The sequence below is a fragment of the Nannobrachium achirus genome (assembly GCF_963921795.1).
Source record: "Nannobrachium achirus genome assembly, chromosome: 21".
Taxonomy (NCBI): Eukaryota; Metazoa; Chordata; class Actinopteri; order Myctophiformes; family Myctophidae; genus Nannobrachium; species Nannobrachium achirus.
This window is the reverse complement of record NC_137828.1, coordinates 35,044,337-35,067,422: the sequence shown is the minus strand read 5'-3', so window position 1 is coordinate 35,067,422 and position 23,086 is coordinate 35,044,337. Positions and strand designations below refer to the sequence as shown.

General features: G+C 40.3%; 3 protein-coding genes across 3 annotated transcripts; 1 reads left to right on the top strand and 2 right to left on the bottom strand.

The window, feature by feature from the left end:
• Window positions 1-1,294: 1,294 nt before the first annotated feature.
• On the top strand, window positions 1,295-3,954 carry pdx1 (pancreatic and duodenal homeobox 1; the record flags this gene model as incomplete). Its single annotated transcript, XM_080751962.1, has 2 exons — window positions 1,295-1,760; window positions 3,384-3,954. The coding sequence occupies 2 exons, from the start codon at window positions 1,295-1,297 to the stop codon at window positions 3,803-3,805; spliced, it is 888 nt and encodes a 295-aa protein (XP_080608088.1). The 3' UTR covers window positions 3,806-3,954.
• Window positions 3,955-4,089: 135 nt separating this feature from the next.
• On the bottom strand, window positions 4,090-5,529 carry urad (ureidoimidazoline (2-oxo-4-hydroxy-4-carboxy-5-) decarboxylase). The gene is made up of 2 exons (XM_080752021.1): window positions 5,304-5,529; window positions 4,090-4,694 (listed from the first exon to the last, which is right to left on the bottom strand). The coding sequence occupies exons 1-2, from the start codon at window positions 5,476-5,478 to the stop codon at window positions 4,345-4,347; spliced, it is 525 nt and encodes a 174-aa protein (XP_080608147.1). The 5' UTR covers window positions 5,479-5,529; the 3' UTR covers window positions 4,090-4,344.
• A 500-nt stretch (window positions 5,530-6,029) lies between these two features.
• On the bottom strand, window positions 6,030-22,279 carry LOC308306697 (receptor-type tyrosine-protein kinase FLT3-like). The gene is made up of 24 exons (XM_080751740.1): window positions 22,010-22,279; window positions 20,750-20,829; window positions 19,588-19,721; window positions 19,342-19,472; window positions 18,986-19,106; window positions 18,691-18,830; window positions 18,141-18,313; window positions 17,570-17,705; window positions 16,653-16,830; window positions 16,189-16,289; window positions 15,924-16,038; window positions 14,925-15,124; window positions 14,703-14,827; window positions 14,342-14,474; window positions 13,756-13,860; window positions 13,552-13,662; window positions 12,584-12,740; window positions 12,201-12,316; window positions 11,827-11,957; window positions 11,206-11,328; window positions 10,142-10,253; window positions 9,913-10,012; window positions 7,532-7,637; window positions 6,030-6,807 (listed from the first exon to the last, which is right to left on the bottom strand). The coding sequence occupies exons 1-24, from the start codon at window positions 22,188-22,190 to the stop codon at window positions 6,589-6,591; spliced, it is 3,228 nt and encodes a 1,075-aa protein (XP_080607866.1). The 5' UTR covers window positions 22,191-22,279; the 3' UTR covers window positions 6,030-6,588.
• Between the last annotated feature and the right edge of the window lie 807 nt (window positions 22,280-23,086).

Sequence of the window (23,086 nt, the reverse complement as noted above, 5' to 3'; positions counted from 1 at the left end):
CCACCGCTTCACTTCGAACCGAGGTTTGATTTTTAATTATTATTTCAAAACAATAATAAATAAATAAAACATTCCCAAAAAAGCAAAATCTTTCATGAATTAAAAACAAATTGATGATTTCTTCAGTAATTTAATGAAGAAAAAATCTGCTGTTTTCACTAGTTTGTGCATGGTGTTTGAGCTATAGTTTGAGAACAACTGCTATAATCGGTATAGGCTATACATTTTAAAAGTTTGCCGGTCCAATTGGGGAAAAAAGAAAAAAGCTTAGGAAGGCATGGTGTTAGAAATTAACCCCAGTTTCCTAGACAACTCTCCATCAAGGTAGCTCTCTTATCTCGGAGGTCAGTGAATGCTTTTGCCCATATAGGATATCGATTTCCCCATATCCTGTATTGCCACATATGTTGACAGAAGATATATATATAACCCATACCTATATAAATTGTCCATGTTGACCAATTTATAATGCGAATTTATTTATTTTTTGCGTATAATCTAGGACAGTGGTTCTTATAGCCCGCGGACCCCCATTTGAAAAGATGCCAAGGACCCCCATAGAGAACCATTTTCTCGACCATTTTAATTTCAAGGACCCCCAGTTTGACATGCATTATAGGCTACGGACGGACCCCCCATTTAATGGCATTTCTATCTCCACCCCATGTGTAAAATCAACAATTTAACTCCATTTGTACACTCTGAGTTATACACACTTATACATATAGGCCTACCTATAATAATTATAGTTCCTCATAACTATCATTTAGCTGGGGACCCCCTGGAACTCCCTCAAGGACCGGTGAGGGTCCCCAGACCCCACTTTGAGAAGCAATGATCTATAGGGCCTATAGGCCACAATCTGCTCATAATGTTTCTGTTCGCATATTCGCATTGCCATATATTTTCCCGCAAAGCATGGCACCTGTCCATTGTGCTGCCGTTGTGGCGAGGAGTGCAGGTGGAGCCAGGCAGTGCATTGCGGGGCAAACAGTGGGGCCTGTCTAGGCCTAGAGTAGCAGGGCTGTTTGCTGAGGGCATTGATTCGCGCACGGACGGCCAATTCCGTTCGATTACTGTAAAACCGAGACGCTTGCATTGCTTACCCAAGGCGAACATCCTACGTGGGACAGGCGCTGTAGTTTTTAAGTAAACAGTGAAACCAATGGCTTGGCCGCAGCAGGGTCACATGGTAAGTGTGTGACACACCTGCATGCGAAGCTGTGGGGTCTATAGTGGCGCCAGACGGAGCGGCCACAGGTAGGTTCACTCCGCAGGAGGAGGGCACAGGTACATGTGTGCGCACACCGCTCCTCCAGAGCCTCGGCCCCCGGCAGCCATGAACCGAGAAGAGCTTTATTACCCCTCAGCGCAGGTGTTTAAGGACTCCTGCGCCTACCAGAGATCACTACCAGAGATCAGAGATCAGGACTACAGCCACAGCCCGCCGCCCTGCCTCTACATGAGCAGACAGGTCCACTCCGTCTACAGCACGCCGTCCATGGGAGGCTTGGTGGAGCAGGCCGGCCTCAATCCTGACATTACCCCATACAGTATGCCTATGCGAGAAAACCCATCAGGCGGGTCACATCTCCAACATCCACAGGCGGCCATCCAGCAGCAGCTTCCACCTGCCGGAGGTTATGGAGGGGACGCGGGGGAGCTGACCCTGTGCGCCGATAGGAACAGGTACCACCTCCCCTTCCCCTGGATGAAAACAACCAAATCCCACGCGCACGCCTGGAAGGGGCAATGGGCAGGTAATTTATCTCTCAAAATTGTATATGCCTTCTTGTCAAACTAGAGAGCAAAAGCAGACTGAAGAACAGTTTATAGGCCTACCCCAGGCAAGACGAAGCCGAATTAAGAAGCGTTGACCTTTTAAACTGTTTTAGATACGTTTTGTATTGTTATAGGCTACTATTTTTATCCTGTATATTATGGAACACCCCCAACACTTGCCAGGCCTACTGACATCTTTGTGACAAACATCTTGAATCTATAGTAAAATATCTAAGAATCATATTATGAAGCCTTTTGCGGAACTACCGTATTAAGAAATCACATGAGTTTACAGCAGTCTTCTTTGTTTCCTTTAATCATTTTGGTATTTAAGTTCACAACTGTGTGAATTCCACACGTTAAAACAGTGCCTGCATACTAACATGTTAAGAAGATTGAATTGGCTCGTACTGAGGCCTATATGACATCATGTTCCGAACAATATTATTCTGGGTGTTTCAGTTTACAGTATCAGTCATTCTGGGCCGGGAAGGTCAATGCTTACTTTCTTCAACCCTCATTGTTCTATATGTATAGGCTACTATGTGCTGTTTTATATTACAAAGAACTCCCATAGGCTATGGCAACCGCAGGACCATAAGCTAATCTCTCGTGGGGTTGATGTAAAAAAAAACATTTGAATAACCTATTAAATCAATAATAGAAATTAAACTACCCATTGGGCATTATCGGTCATATAGGCTTTGTGATACAGCCACAGACCTCTAAACAACATCATTCTATTCAATTGTGCATGTTGTTGGGCATTTGGAGTCAACTTATTTTGTTTCTATTTAATGTGGTTTGACTCGTCGTTGCCTATAACCCCGTTTCTGATTAAGCTTAAAAGTTTACCTCAGCCAATCAATGCCTCATATTCTTAAATGTAGGCTACATGTTATACGATTTAAGTCAGCAATGTGGCCTAGGCTACTACGAAGTTGAGGCAGGTCATTTCTGTCAATTGGTCAGTTTTGAGTAGTCAGGTTATAGTAAGTCTATAGGCTCTAGCCTCTGTAGGCGATATATTCAAAGTCCAAACCAATGAAATTAATATATTTTTACATTGAGATTCTCTAGGCTACAAAAAAATGAATCGGTTATCAACATGTTTACTTTCTTAGGCCCACAGAGACAGAACAGCCACATAATGTGCATGCGTAAAATGCGCTATATTGAAATTGGACGGCATGGCATATTGTTACAATTATGCCAAATGAATGCATGTGAGCTATGATGACTAAACCTGATCTTGGGCTTTGAAAAAAGTTAGTTTCATTCCCCTCAAAGTTAATCAAGGCTATATGTTTTATAGGCTATACCGTAACAAACAAGCTGCATTTGGCATATTAAATATTATAAGAATAATGTAATAATAATTAAAATTGCCTTTAGTTTTATTTAGACATTAAGAATAAATTAAAAATTACACATTATTTATAGGAGTCATTTTAGATTTAGAAACTATTATCAAAATGTTATTGCCAAATTATTATTTATAATTTCAATCCGAGCGCGTTTGCTGTTTTTCTAAACTGTTGCTCTATATATAAAATGATCATACAACCAAACGTGTTAAAAGTTTCCTTTTTTCCTGCCAGGACCCTACATGATGGCAGAGGCCGAGGAGAACAAGCGCACGCGGACGGCCTACACGCGCGCGCAGCTGCTGGAGCTGGAGAAGGAGTTCCTGTTCAACCGCTACATCTCCAGGCCGCGGCGCGTGGAGCTGGCGCTGACGCTCAGCCTCACCGAGAGACACATCAAGATCTGGTTCCAGAACAGACGCATGAAGTGGAAGAAAGAGGAGGACCGGAGGAGGGTGCGGGGAGGAGGAGGAGCGGGTGATCACCCCGACCAGGACTCCTCCATCACCTCCGGGGATCACCTGAGAGACGAGACGGGTGGGGTCAGCTCCACGGCCACAGCGGGGTCGTCGACGGGAGGCGGAGGACCCCACGCTACACCACCCCTTTCTCCCATGCACGGCCACTCTCTCTCTGGCTCCAGGGAGCCCGCGTAAACCCTCTGAGGGATCAAGCAAGGGGAACATTATTCAGACTGTCCAAACCGCGGGCAGCTAAACTCACAGGACCGAAGGCCATGCAGGGACACTATGTGATGTTTAGTCTGCCATTTCTACCCAATGACAATGACACGAAAATAATCTGAGTGATGAGCCTATAGGCCTATGTGTGAGCATACTGGACCTCTACGTTTGCCACAAAGAGACATAGCCTACCTACATGGATTCAGTTCAGTCAGCGCACACCATCTTTCTTATAATAACCACAGAAAACATGCACTCTGGTTTCGTTTATTAATGTGTACACCTAAACGACCGGCAATAAGGTTATACAGCCTAACATCATATTGCTTAAAGATATAGACCCATTGATTCATAATAATGGATGGATTACTTTACAATAACACTATGCGTAATGCGTAATTGTGAATAGAGACCGTCCGTTTTTTCCATGGAGGTAGGTAGTGCATCAGCAACACAAGGGACAGAGGGTAGCATATTGTAAATTCCTAATTTTAGTCCCAATTTAGTATAGTTTATAATTTATTGACAGCGTCGGTGAGCACGAGGGCTTGGAGGCGCAAGTGGCAGATCTTTTTCACCTCCTCGACGGCGCGCGCCCTCTCCTCCGCGCGCTCGTTCCCCAGACGTCCGATCAGCTGCTGGAGGATGGTAGTCTTGTTGTTCATCCGCGCGCAGATGACGAACGGGAAGCCGAAGCGCTCCTTGTATTCCGAGTTGAGTCGGGCCATGCGCGACACCTCGGCGGCCTCCAGCGCGTCCAGGCCGGCCTGGCCCTGCTCCGCACGGGACTCTGTGGTCAGCGTGCCGCTCTGCAGGTCCCTGCCCGCCAGGTCCGGGTGACACCGGAGGATTCCCTCTTTGCCTTTAAAACACAACATCATCATGACAGGGTTCACTCATCAATATGTCCGTACACGGACAAATGTGTCCGAGGCAAAGACTTGTAGGCCTACTTGTTGTCTGTGTCAAATTTTAGATTTTCTGTTTTACACATCATTATAGGCCTAATGTTCTTTTTTTCAGAATATCTAGCCTTTATTACCACGACGCTATTGTATATGGCACAACATTAGACCTATGAGTCCACTAGTTACCAACGTTTTATTTGCAAGGAGGACCACCATAACTCTGAAAGTGTACAAAATGGAACCAAATGAGTTAATGGACCCATAACAAACCTGTTATTATAGTCTCTATGTTTGTGGTAATATTATTGCCAGCCAGGTCAAAAAGTCATTTTGACATAAATGTCCACTCCACATGATCACATCCACAAGCGAACGTGACGATTAACCAAAAACACTGATCATGGGGTGAACGGCTACACAATGCCGCCTCGGCCTTTGAAAAACATGACCCCACAACAACCTGACAGTTAAATCCACATGATTAATAGGCTACACAGATTAGATATGGAAATTAATTAAATAGGCTAATCCAGCACACACCATCGTCTATATGTTTTACATACCGGATTCTGGCAGAGCCTCGATGAATTCATTTATGGCTGCCTCTAGGGCTGTCAAATTCGCAAATGGACGGCTTGACCACACTGCGGCAGTTATAATTGGACATTTCTCCACTACATTACCGAGATAATCCACGAAATCCTCATATGAAAGAACATTTATTGTGTGAATGTCCATATTGCCAGTAGCAGAGACCCTCTCCAAAAATTGGACAGTCTGACCTTTGGACATTAATGCAGTGAAAAACAGGTGAATGCACTGTTGGCTAATAATGTGGTTTGACCGTGGTTCATATTCTTCCTCACGCTTTGACAGTTTTCTAATTATCCATTTTTTGTAAAAGTAACCAAATAGTTTTAAGGTGACTTTGGCTTACTATAAACACAAACAAAAATAGTCTATATGCAAATTTAGTTGGCAACATTTTCAGAATGCAAACTTTGGCCTCTGGCGTCATCTAGTGCACAAAGACTTAATGTACTGTAAATGTAGGCTACATAATTCTAAATACATCCATGATTCTATATGTTCGGTTAATCGGATCCTCCACACCATCCATTTTCCCCCTTATTTCAAGATGAAAACTCAAGAGGATTTGAAACACTTTATTGAAATTATAATCAGAAGAAAAAAATCATCACAAAGTAATATAAATCACATCTTTCAAAGTTATTAAATATATAATTTAGATATGAAATATGTGTGTTAAACATTGCAACCTGGCCTGAAGTTAGGTGCTGATTTAATTTTAGAAAACCCATGAAACACTGAAATTGAACTAAATGTTGTATTCCTATAAAGTGCTATAGGCGACAAGGCCTACTATAAATGAAATATAAAGAAAGAGAAGATTAATTGTGAAATAGAAAAATATAATGTATAATACAAGTCTACTTAGAATGACTTATCATGTTGCTTAACTTAAAAGTAGATTTAGTTCTACAGACAAAATTCAATCACTGTGTGTTTGTGTTATTGCAGTGATGTAAAATAAAACTTAAACTTAACTTAAAAATCAGTATGAATATAATATTAATATTTCATTTCAGTACACAACCCCAAAGGATACCTCGAGAATACTGACGTTTTATACATGATAAATAAAAGCAAGCACATTCTAAAGCCTCCACTGGGCAAGTGGAGATTAATATGAATAAAATGCCAAATAAATTGCATGAATATAAAAGCTCGATGAGACTTGTTTCCATGAACATATAGCTACATTTGGCGACCTCCATCGGTCATACAAATTACCCGGGTCTCAATTCCATCCTGGACTCTATAATCTCACTCTGACCCAGTGGGTTTTATGCATTCATCATCAGCTGCTGTGGACTGTGATGTGGGTGGTGGTTTCATTGCTTCAGTGCCATAGGCCAGACAGTACTGGTTTTGTGACTGATCATCATCCTTCTCTTTAGTCAAGGCTGAGATGTCCAACACAGCAGGCGCGTTCTGGTAGAGTGAATCACCTGAGTTCTGCTGCTCCAGTGTGTTATGATAGAGCTGAGAGAGGAGGGATCATATAGTTAGGAACTGATTTTGGATAAAATATTTCTGCTACTGTTGTGACCAATGGTGTTGTTGAAGGCCAGTGCTAATGTTAAATCAATTGTTACAACATCGTCAAATGAGTATATACTCTGCCCAAAATGTCTTCATGTACTGTTTGCCTGCAGCCAGTAGTTGCTATTCAGACAGCACAATGCTAAGTGTTAGTTTGAATCTTGAGGGTAAGATTCAAACTAACACTCAGGATAAAAAAATAAGTTACCACAGCCCTGTTTCTAAAATAGCAAACACAGTGGATCTACAAGCTCTCAACGCGTCACCAAAGTGAAACATTGAGAGCTTGTAGATCAACTATTTTGACTATTTGTTTTGGGTGTATTTCTTTTGAGAATGTTTTTTTTTTTTTTTCTTTTTTTTTAATGTTCACCTATAATGACATTTCCAAAATAGGGGTGCCACATTGAACGTGGTTAATAAATGAATGGTTGCAATAACGATAAAAAGGCTTATCTAAATTATAGCACGTGTCACATGTAGATGGGTATCAGATTAATCTGCTAATGCAATTCAGAGTTGGGAGACAAATGCATAAAATAACTGAATTTAAATGTGAACACTAGGGGATTGCCATCCCCTGATGACCCAAACGAGGCCCCAGCTCAGGATATTACTGATTTTCCTGTATGCTTTGAGTGAGTCTTCTGTAGAAAAGGCCTACCTTCTCTTCCATGGCCATTAGTTGGTCATCCATGAAGCTCACCAATTTGGAGAACGGCGGTCGATTGCAAGGCTCCAGGTCCCAGCACATGCACATCATCCCATACCTGGAACAGACAATGAATGACAATGAGCTCATGCATCGACATATCTTTGGGCATCTGTATCTGAAGAGCTATAATACCCTTGAGGTTAGTGGCTGCTAACATGCTTTTATCATATACGTAGCCATTTATTGATACGCCAGCACTCGGTCCATAACCTTGGACATATTCCTCACATATCCAGCCTTTCGTTCCCTGTTATCAGATACGTCATACTTCCCATTCTGCACAAGCTAAAATGCCACCGCACATTGGACTGTCACGATGAGTGATCTCGCTGTGTAAGGACCTCCTCAACATGTCAACCATGGACTCAAATTGGTCGCAAAGCACAGTTGCTGTGCCAGATGTAATTCAGGTGCAAAAGAACCAAAACAACAGAAGTGGAAATCTGTGAACGGCGACAGTTCCAAATATCAACAGTGGCAAGGCCAACAGCACCTGACCTGCCAAGTTCTCAGCCATCTCTTTCCCTACACTGTTGGGAAATACTAATACTGTACCTACCGGTAATACAAATACCTTTTCATTTGTGGGTGCAGTTCCTTGTTGACAGTAATGTTGATCTATTTATTAAATTAAAGTGGTGATCAAATGCTATCATCTTCTTGTATGGTGAATAAACAGGGCTATGGGTATGTGATAAACAAACTATCACCTGTCATTTGCCATATGCAACCTTTCGGCCTGGCTATATCATTAAGCTGGTCCTCGATTTTTGTATGTGTATTTATTTATCACATATCAGGGGCGTTTTCAGGAATTAGATTCAGGGTAGGCGAAATGCCAACCCCCCCTGAAATGCCAGCCGCAAGCAGACATTTGCATTCCTATGAGCGAGTGTCGCTCTATTGAATGGATGCGGTGGCTGCCTGCCCGTGAATGGACAAGGAACTGGACGACTCGGGACGAGCAACTTTTGTTGTCGAGTTGGGGATTTCTTACAGTGTTTTTGTAATTAAAGGACAACTTTGTTTTTTTTACAACAAGGGTTTATATTTTAGATAGTCATTAGAGAGAAAAATAAAATAAAAGTTTTCATTTACTGCTTTCTATCGTTTTAGTGATTTTAACGATTTTGATTTGCATGCATGCAAGTGGATAAATATGTATTTTAACTCATCTGGTGCCGATCCCGAACTAGTTCGGCTTTATATCAATCCAATACAATCTTTTTTTTATTAATTCACTTACCCCGAGCTGCTTGTAGAGTCGTGGGTGGTCCTGGCTCGCTAGCCGCTAGCCAGCTAGCCGTTCTACTCTGTCCGACGATATATTCCATTAAAAATGGTTTAAAATACATTTTTGAGCTCCCCAATGTTCACCCGATGTTCGGCGCCGCTTCCGATGAGTACACGAGTGTGCCGATCCCGAAGTAGTTCGGCTTTATTTAATTAAATGAATAAAATGATAAGAGGCCTTCTGAAGCCTGGCTTGATTTTTGTAGCTACTAGCCGAAAGCTAACAACGTCCCGGCCGGCCGTAATTTGCGAACGCAATCGCCAATCTCCGCCTAATCCAATGAAAGACCGCATCTTTAAAGGCTTATATCTCTTTTTTGTGTTTTAGGAAAGCGGCGCGAGGTTTATTTACGGCGAAATCGCCCAAAAATGATCTTTTAGATGACAAAATGGGAATAGCCATTCTGTTAGCATCTTCATCCGGGACATTTCCATGCCGTGCATGAACGTGAGGACGTCAGGTCCTGGAAGCTGAAGTCCTGGAAGCTAAAGCGCTCGCCTATGAGAGATGCGCTGGCATTCTTTGGCCCCTAGAGGGCGCTGGCGCTCAAAGAGTTAAGACAAAATAAGTCCATTCCCAAGATGCACCGCAATCTTTCATGGGCAGATGTGACTTATGGGGGTTGGTGTAAATAGTAACAAAGAAATTGCCAGCTTATTGTATCTAAAAAGACATATTTAGCCACTTGTACGCATGCCCCTACCCACTGAAATCAAAATACTAAAATCACTAAAACAATAGAAAGCAGTTAATGAAAACATTTTAACACTCATCTTATCATTTCTCTAATTTATTAAAATATGAACCCTTGTTGTAAAAAAAACGAAGTTGTCCTTTAAGGCGAGATCAGATCACACTTGGATAGGCGACCGCCTGTCCCTGGCTTATGCCCTCACATTTCTCTTTATATATTTTCGCTGTTATTATTCACTTTATCTTCCAAAAAGATAGCCAAGTTGTGACAATAGAATACATAGTTAATTATTAACAAATTAATTTGGGACAGATGGGTTACTTATGGATTGATAATACTTACACAGACTCATTGGCATAGTATGGACACTCCATCTTAAACCCTCTCTCAATCATGGAGTAGAATTTGTTGTCCACCTTTACACCAGGATATGGAGTGACACCTGAGATGGCCAGAGAAAAATATATGAATATATTATTATTTCTCCAAGTGTATGTTGTTGTAATCCACTTGGATACAAGTTTGTCTATGCTTGTATTTATTGTTCATGGATGCAGCTTGAGTCGTCTACCAAGAGAGAAGATTTCCCAGAGCAGTATTCCGTAGGCCCAGATGTCACTCTGCATGGTGTACATGCCCTGGAAGATACTTTCTGGAGCCATCCACTTCACTGGCAGACGCACCTAGAGAACAGCACATTTCACTCACACATAGGGATGTCACGATATGACATTTTACATGACGATTAATTGTCACTCAAATAATTGCCGATTAACGATTTAATTGTGTATTTGTCGTTGATAATTACATTTCTGTTTGGCTTTTAGGCTTTGAAGTTGCATAATAGATATGACACATAACCTAAATATACAAAATACATTACTGACATATTTGACAACTTATGTCAAATATGTAACTTAACTTACTACGGCTATTTCCATTGATAGTGGAAATAGCCGATCTACAAGCTCACAACGCGTCACGATGCGACGGGTTGTGAGCTTGTAGATCTGCTATTTCCACTATTTCTATCATTTTTCAATATTCACGATTATGACAAAATAATTGTGATAATGTCAAATAATCACGATTAGACGATTATGTAATAATTGTGACAGCCCTACTCACACATGCATAAGATTATTATTATGTTAAAGGACAACTTTGGGTTCATAATTTAGATAGTGATTAGAGAAAAGAAAAGATGAGTGTTAAAATGTTTTCATTTACTTCTTTATATCATTTGAGTGATTTTAACAATTTTGATTTGCATGCATGCCCCCAGGTTGTATTGGGGGCATGCATGCAAGTGGCTAAATATTAATTTTTAGACACAATAAGCCCATTCCCAAGATGCACCGCAATCTTTCATGGGCAGATGTGACTTATGGGCGCTGGTGTAAATAGTAACAAAGAAATTGCTGGCTTATTGTGTCTAAAAATACATATTTAGCCACTTGTACACATGCCCCCAACCACTGAAATCAAAATACTAAAATCGCTAAAACAATAGAAAGCAGTAAATGAAAACATTGTAACACTTATCTTTTCTTTTCACTAATTACAATCTAAAATATGAACCCTTGTTCTAAAAAAAAAGGTTGTCCTTTAAGCAAGAGATAAGAAGTCACTAACATTCCCTTTCACGACATAGTTGGAGTCATTGTCGATGTCCCGGGCCAGTCCAAAATCGGCAATCTTCACCAGTCTGCCCTTGGTCACCAAAATGTTCCGGGCTGCCAGGTCTCGATGGATACACTAACAGGAGCAATGAACCGTTATGTTTGTCAGTCGTGGCCCCCTTCATATAAAGGTTCAATATACACGTGTATGAAACACCATAATCTCACTGCCAGTTTTGTCTTTCATAGTGATTGTCTGAACTTCTTTTATAGGGACAACAACAATATATGACAGCTTAATATTAATTTATTTCGTGTACATACAGAATTTTACATGATACAGTATGTTATACTAGGGTTATTTACCTCTTGATTGTTTAAAACATATATAGAGATTGGATTAAAATGGTCTCTTTCAATTTACAACAAATAAACGAATGAATGAAAAAAGAATAAATGGTCAAATAGATTCGGAATCAACCTACAATATATGGGGCAGCAAATGCTAAATGCATTTGTGTGTGTGTGTGTGTGTGTGTGTGTGTGTGTGTGTGTGTGTGTGTGTGTGTGTGTGTGTGTGTGTGTGTGTGTGTGTGTGTGTGTGTGTGTGTGTCCTTATGAAAGGAGTGCTTACATTCTTAGAGGAGAGGAAATCCATGCCCTTGGCTACCTGGTAGGCAAAGTTCAGCAGATCATTGTATGTCAGGACATGTAAGTCTTCTGGCTGATCTTTTGACTCCTCATACAGCATGATGCTCTCTGGGTCTGAATACAAACAGGGATCAGTTGATTTATACAGCCTCTAACAGTCCTGCAATACATGGTTTCTCTGGTTTTGAGGTTCACACATTAACCAGGGTGTCCCTATTTTATGTATGTCATTATAGGTGAACGTAAAAAAGGAACATTCAATCAAAAATACAGCAACAATAGCAGAACTAAAAGCACACAACACTTCTCAATCACTATTTTAGAAAAAAAGTTTTAAGTGGGTAATTGTAAAATTACCATCACTCATGTTGTCCATGGGAGTAGAGTTGAGGTTGAGGAGAGCGAGGCTTTCCTGCCCCCTGGTGGTAGCGGGGTACATAGGAACATAATTTCCATCTGGTCTCTGGAATTCACTAGGAAAAGGCAAAGAGAGAGGTGTAAGCCAAGGTCTCTCAAACTTTAAAATGTCAAGGTCTCCCCATAACTCTGACGGTGTACAAATGGAACCTATTTGGTTCCATTTGTACAGCGATTACAGACTTGTATGGGTCAATTTAGACCCCCCTAAAGGAACCCACAGAGTTCCTGGAATCCATTTTGAGAACCACTGGTTTAGTCCATCCTATACTATAGATTAACTCTTTAATGGATAGATTCACCCAAGACCCCCAGGTTCGTACCCAGGGCTTTTCTCGGGCTGCAGGTTGTGGTAAAGGTTACTGAAACAGTCCTTGTTGAAGGCATCTGTCACAGACTTGTGGTAGAGGTCTCTGTTGTTCTTAAGGTAGTTCAACAGGTCTCCATAACAACAGTACTGGAAGATCAGGTATGCAGGCCCTATAAGAAAAGAAAAAGAAAAAAAGAAAGACATTCTGCATGTCATAACAAAGGAAACTTAACTTCCTTTACCTACCTGATAGATGTAATGAGAAATATATTTTAAATATTATTTTACTTATGCAAAGGCGTTTTGATTAATTATGTTGTAAGCTATTTAGAAGAAGATGGCGATTTATCAATAAGCTGCCAGTTCCAGAGCTGAGGAGTCATGTCAGCAAAGGCCTTTGTCCTCAGCCTGGACTCAGGAACAACCAGCTGGTTCTTGCGTGACAACGAGGCTCTTCATATAGCTTGAGCTGTAACTGTTTAATAACTCTAAAATGTAATTAAACCAGACCATGTAGTGCCTCAAAAGTAATAAGCAATCAAATCTAAAACGGGATTTAGTTTGAAGCCAAGGAGCAGTGTTGTGTACAATTAGGGGCTTATTCATTGTTTTTTTGTTGTTGTTGCTTATAAGACACGTGGAAAACACAGTTCAGAAATTGTATATATTTGTGCTGAAATTACTTCTATATACTTTCATGTGATTATCTATAATTTCATGGTATCCTGACCTGGATACCATGAACCTGTATGCTATTATTCAGGTATAAGTACAAAAATAAGCCATAACATATCTAAAAATATCATTTATCATCTACTGCATGACAACAACACATAAATCACAAAGGTGCTTTGCTTGTTCTTAAACACATTTGAAGAGCAGTCTGTTGAATTTTGTTTATGGTTCTGGTTGGCAGTTTCTCTTTGTAAACGAGTACATTTGTTGTGCCTATGTCTACACTACAGTAATTGGGTCTGGTACCTGAGCCAGTGCATGCCCCCAGCAGGTTGACAATGTTGCTATGGTTACCGATGTGAGTCAGCATCTTCAGTTCTGACATCAGAGCATCCTTCTCCTCTGCCTGATGTTTCTCTGCAGAACAAAGCGCCACATCGGTTTGACTTACTGTATTACAAAACGTTTTAAAAGGTTACACGTGGTATAGAGAGCATCCCAAACACTGACCTTTAAGCATCTTGACGGCCACCTGCTGTGAGACCCCAGGCTTGTTGATGCCATAGGCTGTAGCTTGGACCACCATGCCAAAGGCCCCAGAGCCCAGCTCCTTGCCTTGGTAACATAGACATACAGCATATCGTCGTTGTCAGGTGGAAACCTTGTATGACCAAAACTCTTCGTTTTGCATTTATTATTTTAAAAATGATTTAAACTGGTGAAAACAGCCGATCTACAAGCTACCTGTGCGACGGCCTTGTATGATGAAGCAGGGCTTTACTTCGCGAAAAGACGTACACATTTGAAACTTGGAGAATGGAGATACAAGGTTTCTGCCCGACAGTGACAATATGTGAGGCTGTTTCTAATGGACTCTAATACAAATGGTATATTCTTAAAATTAAGTGCTACGAACAGCTATGTGCTAATAGTACTAAGAGAAACAAAGAAAGGCAACTGTCATTATTGTATTTGTTGTATAACAAATCAGGGCAGACTTCATGCCTTTGCGGACTGCAGACTCCATTAGCCTGCATGCACACATCACCAGACAGCAAAGACTTTTGCATACATTAGGTTACTGAAACAGTCATACCCAATTCTAGGTTTTCCCTTGGAAACTCCCATTTCTGGTCATATTGAAAGTCCTTGAAGTTGATGTAGATGTAGTCATTGTCATTAGGCCCAACCATCTGGATCATCTGCAGCTGGCTCTGGTACTTAGGTTTCTATTGAGAAGGGTTTTGGTGTAATGAGTTTGTGTGTGTGTGTGTGTGTGTGTGTGTGTGTGTGTGTGTGTGTGTGTGTGTGTGTGTGTGTGTGTGTGTGTGTGTGTGTGTGTGTGTGTGTGTGTGTGTGTGTGTGTGTGTGTGTGTGTGTGTGTGTGCGTGCGTGCGTGCGTGCGTGCGTGCGTGCGTGCGTGCATGTAAATTGTATTTTTCTTTACAGGTGCATACCTTCTTCTTCACAAAGTACATGAGCACAATAGTCACTGCCATCAGAGCGACTAGCAGGAAAACACTGCAGGCTTTCAGGACAGAAGGGTTGTTGTCGACATTATCCGAACCTGAAAGAGTAAGCGCTACAGAACAGCGATTTATGACCATCACTTTCTAACAACACTCATCGTAGTAGCACATTAAATACATTATAAATTGCAATGCAAAACAGGGTCTCACCAATGGACTGCACCACTGGACAGTACAACTTATCACTGCACTGAGTGCCTACTGAATTGGTGAGGCAAAGCTTGACATAGTGGCCTTCATTCTCTACAGGTATGGTTAGAGAGATGCTCAGCTTCTTGTTGCACTGCAGATCCGAGTCTTTTTTAGTGGCATCTGGTATCTCTTTCCAGAGAGTGGATTCTGGCTGACAGCTGTAAGGAGACAAAGTAACGTTTTGTCATTTGGATTTGGTGGAGGGAGAGGACGTTATGAATCTATTTTCACTGACAGCCAGAAGGAAGAAGAAACAGAGAAGGAAGGAAATGCATGAGGTGGACACTAGGGGTGGATATTGGCAAGAATCCCGCGATGCAAAACGTATCACAATACTTGGGTCACGATGCAATAGTATCACGATATATTGTGAATCTTTGCGATACGATACTATTGCGATATATCAGCTTTAAAAGCTGAAGACGCTGCTCTAATGTTGTTTTTTCACCGTTCGCAACGATTTTCTCGAGACCTCACTTACTGAACCATGGGAAGGGGAAGTAGCTACTATAGTACAGCGACATCTAGAGGCAGCGGAGTGTCAGGACCGGACTTCTACCATTGGTTCCTATGCATGGGAACATATTTTATTTTCGTCAAAGTATCGCGATACTATGGCCTGAAGTATTGATACAGTATTGGCAAATAAACTATTGCGATGTATTGCCATATCGATTATATTGCCCACCCCTAGTGGACACACATCACACATTTTCTCACACATTTTTGATTGGTTGATAAGACGATCTATCGTCTTTTCAACCAAGAAACATATGCAACATTCTATGACAGTATCTGCGACAGGTGACGGTCTTCTGCGGCGCGTTTTTCAATTTGACATCTCGTATGACTCTTGTTGTGCACAACATAAATTGACCTCAAGCGTGTTATATCCCCTGCATGTTATTCCAGCAAAGTAATACCCTCTGACCTGGGTAGCACTGCGGACAAACCTACCTGTCATTGGCAGGAGGGCAGGACATCCAAGTCATGGTCGCTGGGACAGGACTTACAGCCTCACAGGAGCTGGTCATAGCATCCTGGTGACAATGGCAATTGATCCTTGATTCATCTGAAATTAAGGCAAAGTCACTGAATTGACTGACATATAATAGATACTGTATGCAGATTGTATTTGATCCATAAGAAAACATGCATGCACTCACGCACACATGCATACGCACGCACGCACATACACACGCACACACAGTCTCCATCTTACCTGCCACACACACTGACATGACCTTTGTTTCTGTTTTTCTTCCTGCCTTCAGGTGTAATTTATATTCTCCAGATTTGGTTTGATGACACAGCTTCAGAGTGCTGAGGAAAGAGCCAGCCATGTACACACACCCGTTTGATTATACAATCCATATCATCATTTGACATGACGGTTCTTATTCATTAGTTACTGTATGCAAAGCAACATATTGATTATGTATGTTTCTTTTATCATTATCCAGCCGTTCCCCCATCCATTCCTTCATTCTACAGTACACCTCAGGTGTCATATTTATTACACCTGTCCACATAGAATATAGGCCTACAGCCTTTTCTCAATTATACCTCATATTTATATAGTGCTTTTCTAAGTCTTCCAAGTTGCTTATATGAGGGCGGGGACCATAAAACTACGGGAACTGTACTTTACTTGCATCTCAGTAAGAAGCATTTTGATTTAATTACCTGTTGTTCTTCCATAACCTTGTGGGCCTGCCACAGTCAGTCTTGTTGTTTTCTGGGTCCTCCCAGGCACAATTCTGAAGTACAGGGTGAGAGCTGACATCGGCTTGTAAGCAGAAGGGTGTGTCCTTGACCACCGACATGGTTTTATTGTGCACCTGAACAAAGAGGAACTCCTCAGCTGAGGAAACATAAGAATAAGACTGTCAAATGGAAGAAGTAGTTCTATGACATCTTCAGGGATGATTTATATTCCATCTCTTTGTCTTGCACTGGCAAGGGATTGCATTCTCTGTATTGTCAACAAGGTGGGAAATGGATACCCGCCACCAACCAAATGCTGCATGGTTCATTTAGTCAGCGTTTGAGTTCTACATTGTAGAGTAGAATAAAGGGAATCTTGAAGCAAGTTCAACAACTTGAAGCGATGTTGAACTTTGGTAGAACCATGGGTTTTATACTGCAGCTACCTGGGCTATAACTAAGTTTAAACATTCATCGTCTTTTATCTGTTGATTATGTGCTCCAGGAACCAAAAGTAGTAATTCCCCCCCCCTTTCTCTGTTTACTTGAAACACTTCTCAAAATCACACTTTTTTGTGAAAACTAATGCATACAAATGCGAACAAAGCAGATTCTGCTGATATATATAAAAAAAATAGATAGCTGGCTGAGAAGGTAGTTGTTTTGTTTTTTCCAGATTTGTCTTATAAGAGAGTAAACACATGAATAGGTAATGACTACATATACACCAGTAAGTAAGTATGTATATACAGTATGCATATGAATTATACATTATATATATACATGTCTGAACTAAAACATACCATGACCATATGGCAAACGATAAGGGATCAAGTACTCAGTTACACAAAGACAAAGTCGTGACATCATGAAACAAGGAATGTATCTCTACAAACCCAGGACTTGAACACGGACAGCCTTGGTTTTGGCTTGTGTCTTGCAGGTATAGGTTCCACTGTGGTTTCCAGTAACCGAGTCAATGAACAGGTAGAGCATACTTCTGCTGTCATGGCTATCTTCGAATATGCAGATCTAAAGGGCAGAGATAGAGTTGCATTCAAAATGTAGGATTGGGAAATTGCCTTTTTTTGTCAGTGGTGCTCAAGCATTTTCATGTGAAGGACTCCCAAAATTATATGTATTTGGCCCACGGACCCCCATCTCAAAATATTAGTTTCAGGGACCCACCAGCAGCAAAATCTTAGTTACAAAAAGAAATACATATATTCAAGATTTGCACACATTTTCACAACTTTTCAAAAATAGAAGATCTAAAAGCTCGCAGCGCGGCACTGAGCTGTACTGTGAGCTTGTATATCTGCTATTTTTCAACCTTGGGCCCTTGTAACTCAGCCCCCCCCCCTTGTGACGCCCCTGTGGATTCTCCCCTCAGCAAATTGAACCATGTGTTCATGTGATGTGACAGAAGACCAGAGAAACTGCTGATACTGGTACTAGTTACTGTACCTCCTCCATGTTGTTCTCAAAACATTTAGCTGTGCTGATATTTATTATTTTACTGTCTCTATCGACTATTGGTGGTCGCCAGGCTTTGGTTTTGCAGCGAAGCAGCAGGGGTTGACCAGGGCTGAGAGTCAAACTCTCAGGCTCTTCATCTGGGCGCCAGTCACTATCCATGTCTGAAAGACAAGCAGCCAAGTAGCTCATGTCAAAAACAATCCATGTTATTCACAACTTTTCACTCAGTGTACTGCCGAGTATACAGTAGGTCCAATGTTTTTTCCTGTATAATGAAAACTAGATGTGGCCCAGAGTAAAATACTCACAAACCACTAGATCCAAATATACGGTATAATTATATGCTTTAGTTATTATACTGCATATGGACAAGTCGAATTGATTGTGCGTGTGTGTGCATGTGTGTGTGTATCTAGAGGTGATTGATTAAATGTATGTGAAAATGGATTAATCTTTATTTAAAAAAAAGAATTGCGTTTGGCATTTTGCAGGTAGAATTCTATGGTTATGGTCATTTTATTGACTATAATTGCATTACCATAGTCATACAGCTGGGAGCATACATTCCCCTCTGTGTTGTTGGCACAGCACATCACTGTTGTTTTGACATATTTTGTACTTTTAATGATGCTCTGTGCCTCGTTGTATGTGTCACGATTCGTCCCTTCAACACCACCGCTGTTGAATAAGGTACGTTTCATGGGTCATTATACGGGGGAGTGATGAAATATGAACATTTTCATTAAAAGATTAACATTGACAGAGAGACTACATTTTAAATCAATTAAAAACGATTTTGCGAGCAAATATTATGTGTGTTGCCTTTCCCAGACCTCTCCAAGTCGTTGAACCATTTTATTGTAGGCTTGGGGCAGCCGGATGAGACACACCGGAACTCCACAGAAAACCTAGGTTTAGGGGCTTTCAGTTTCAGCTTTGGTATGGTGGGGCTTTCTGGAAATAATCAGACAGGAAATGTTACATTACGGTAAAAGTTGTCTATCATAGGTTACTTTGTTTTCTTCCAGCATTCAAAACTCAAAATTTAAAATATGGTATTCTGACATGCTGTGTGCTTGCTGAGCAACAATATACCGTTTTTTTACATGGTAAATTTTAAGCCTTGGTGACACGGTATCATGTTATGTGAGCATATATTAGGCTTGAGAGACCTATGCGGTATACTTACTGTGCACATTGAGAACATTGAGATTTATAACCAGGGATGATTTGGTGCCATTGGTTGTTTCCCATTTCAAAGTATATTCCCCAGTATCCCTCTCCGACAGTTGTGGTAGGATATTTTCATAACTCCCATTGCTGCAAAGAGATGCCGTTGTCATAGCAGTCGAAGCATACGTCTATGCAGCACACACGCGTGTCGCGCGCGCGCACACACACACACACACACACACACACACACACACAAACTTACATTGTCAGTGCAGGATTCATTCCTTGGCTCCACTTGTAGGCAGGATCACCAGAGAAGTTTTGTAGGATGATTTTGAGATTCTTACCAGCACACACATCCAAATTGCCAGAGGAATTCGGATAAAGATACAGTACCTAAAATACAAGCGTCACCTGGTCATCATTCTACATTCATTATTATTCCGTGTGATTTTAGAATCCGATTCAATACTGTTGACGTGTCTGTTTTGCTATCTTTAGTGTTCACTGTATTTTAGCAAGCAACATAATAAACGGATGTTTGGCATTTTGTATTATTGAAAAGACTAACACAGAATTAAAGCTGCAAGAAGCAATGCCCGGGCCACACACCACAAAAGAGAATGCATCTGTAAGTGTTAACAATGATGGTATGTGGATTATAAAACTGTATTTTAGATATACAGTGAAATGACTGGTTGTGTCTATTTAAAAAAGGGGAAGTAAAGCTTGGACTAGTCTCAGTAAACCTAGTACAGTGTCAAAGGTTCTGCTTTCAAACATTAAGGCTACCTGTAGATATTCCTTATGTGAACTCTGACAGGCATAATGGTATAGATATCAATATGACCGCATTGTTTGTAGTTTCCTTTTATGTATGCTGCTGTTGAGGCCAGCTGTGTTCACAGCCTTCATGTATCTGAATTTTGTAGATATAATGTATAAACTTATAGAGTTAGAATTCCATGCTGTGCTTAACACCAAAACATTTTTTTTTTAAATATTTTTCCCCCATATCTCTGTCACTGCCAACCACTGTTGGTCTAGGGAGGGTGCGAAGACAATCATATGTCTCTTCTGGTATGGAGTTGTGAACTTCTAATAACTACTTATTCTTTTTTTTCCCTTCTTCTTTTTTGCTTCATCTATTTTATTCTGTCGATTGTGGTGGCTACTCAGTTCCATTAGGGCGGTACACCAGTACACCATACTTAGATGCCACAGACTCACATATTTCACAACATCTTTATCTGACTGTGAGGAACGGCAATTCGTTCAGCCGTATTCTTTCTATGTGTAAGAATTGCAATAAAATGTACTTAATTCCCCGCCCCCCGTTTATTTCTGTATAGGCCTATATACTGTATACTGTAAATGCTGCATACTGTATCTGTGACCAAAACATTGATCTGGAAGGTGGTTACCTGCTGGCAGGGTAAACAGGACAGGTTCTGGTCTGCATCTCCATCGTAGCCATCAACTGTGGCAGCGCACAGTAGCACAGCTTGAAAGACAGGAATACTTTATTTAATGGTCTTGAATATTTAGTTATGTTTAGGGTGTTGTTGTGTGCGCAAACACTTTTATAAAGTGAAACGCTCAATATGGCAAGTCAAAACTAATTTAGTTATAAGATGTTCTCCATAATGTTCTTTGTGTTGTGTATGTTTTTAATCTTATTCTAGGTTGAGACTAAAATGACTTAGGTTATGAGTTGAAGGACTCACTCCTATTCCAAACGGTTTCACTCTGCTAGTTGAACAGTTCAACTTCTTCTACGCAGTATTAAAAGTGGTTTCATTACTTTAACGGTGTACTAATACAGAAGTACAGTATACCATAATAGCAAATTCATGTGCTGTAGGTTACGTTTTGTATGTTAGTGTCATTGCTTCTAGTCTATGTATCTGTTCTGACTCTTTGTCTTTGGCATATATATCTATAGGTAGTATTACCCTTTCATCTTTGGAATATGTTTGCCATTATTGATATGTTCAAAACCTCAATGTTTTAATAATATATTTAATATATTATAGGTTAAAGTTATGGTAGTATATTAGTAGTAGTAGTAATAATAACATCAATAATAACAATAATAAACCAAATTCAAATAGCACCTTTAAAAACATTTTACTTTGACAGATAAAAGCAGGATAGGCCTACAAAGAAAGAAATAACAAGAGCCATATAAAAATTCAAGAACAAGTTAAAACAAGAACACAAAGCAAAAACACAGTAGAGAGAAAACAGAAGGATACTGATAGATTAAAATTGTGGAACAGATGAAAAATCTGCATTAATAAATGTAGATATAGACTACAAATACAAAAATAACTAAATAAAAAGACATAGTCTAATCAAATAAAGATTCAAACGACTCATACTGATTATATGCAAAGAGCCCTACTCAAATCAAGTCAACCATGCAGCACAATCATGCACTATTAATATTAATATAAATACAAATTCATTATGGAAAAGATGGTATATAGGTATACTGCTGAATCCAATTATAGATGTTAAATCAGGCTTTAAAGTTAGACGAAGTAATTTGCTATTAGGCTACAATTACAAATCAGCCATCACAGACATTCTCATCCACGACCCCCCAATGTAGGCTATCAGTTGCGTTCCTAATTATTGTTACTATTTGTACGCAGTAGGGTACCAAAGACCGGACTCACCGACGAATAGTGTCCCCTTTCCTCGCATTGCAAAAACTTCTGTCGCTTGCAAATTGTCACATAGCCTATCAGGATGGATGGGCCCTAAGAAATTATGAATATGATTGCGCGACGACGAATGATGAGTGGCGTCGAGAGTGCCTTTAAACAAGAGAAGTTGGCAATGCAATAGTGATGTCATCAAGTTAATTAGGCCTATGATTAGATAGCTACAACACTCTTATTACAACTCTATGGCTACAAAAGAAAAAAAAGAGACGTCACGTTATGAATGTGAAAGGGGAAACGGGAGTGAAATAAATTCAAAGCAATGGACATTCAATGCATTATTTTTCTTTTAAAATATCTGTAGGCCTATGTTTTTGTTTACAGGTTTGTAATTTCGAACCATTTGTTTTACTATTTCAAATGTATTATTTAAAATCTATAATATCTTCGATAATTTTGTATTACATCACTGATAGCCTAATTAAATGAGACTGTATTTTGATGCATGTGATAGTTTTATTTTATTTATGCTATATATCAGACGACGTCAAATGTAGCAGGTTCAAATAGAAGATGTTAACTTATGGATGATCTGTTTGACAGTTGGTTTTATTTCCCACCACAGCCTGCTGCAGTTTCTACAATGGCTACACAGCCCAGCAGGTGATCACAGCCTCACAGGACAGGAAGCCACACCATTCATTTAGGCTACTTTTAACCTCGCCTACCAGGCTTTCTCCCGGGAGGCTACTTTGTAAAGTTGCCTGACGTTCTCATATCCCAGAACAGGTGCAGACTTGCGCGCCAGGCACCATCTAATAGATGTCATATTTGTTTTCGTTCAGAAAAACTATGCTGTGGGTGCAAACTTGTGTTAATTATGCAATTTGTCAATGTAGATTGTTGTAGCCAATGCCAAGCATTGTAATTTGTGGCAAAATATATATATAGTATGCCCACAATGCAAAGCCAGTGGTGGAAAGTAACTAAGTAGATTTACTTAAGTACAACTTTGAGGTATTTGTATTTTACTTGAGTATTTCCAATTTCCAATAGGCCTACTTTTACGTCTACTAACTCCACTACATC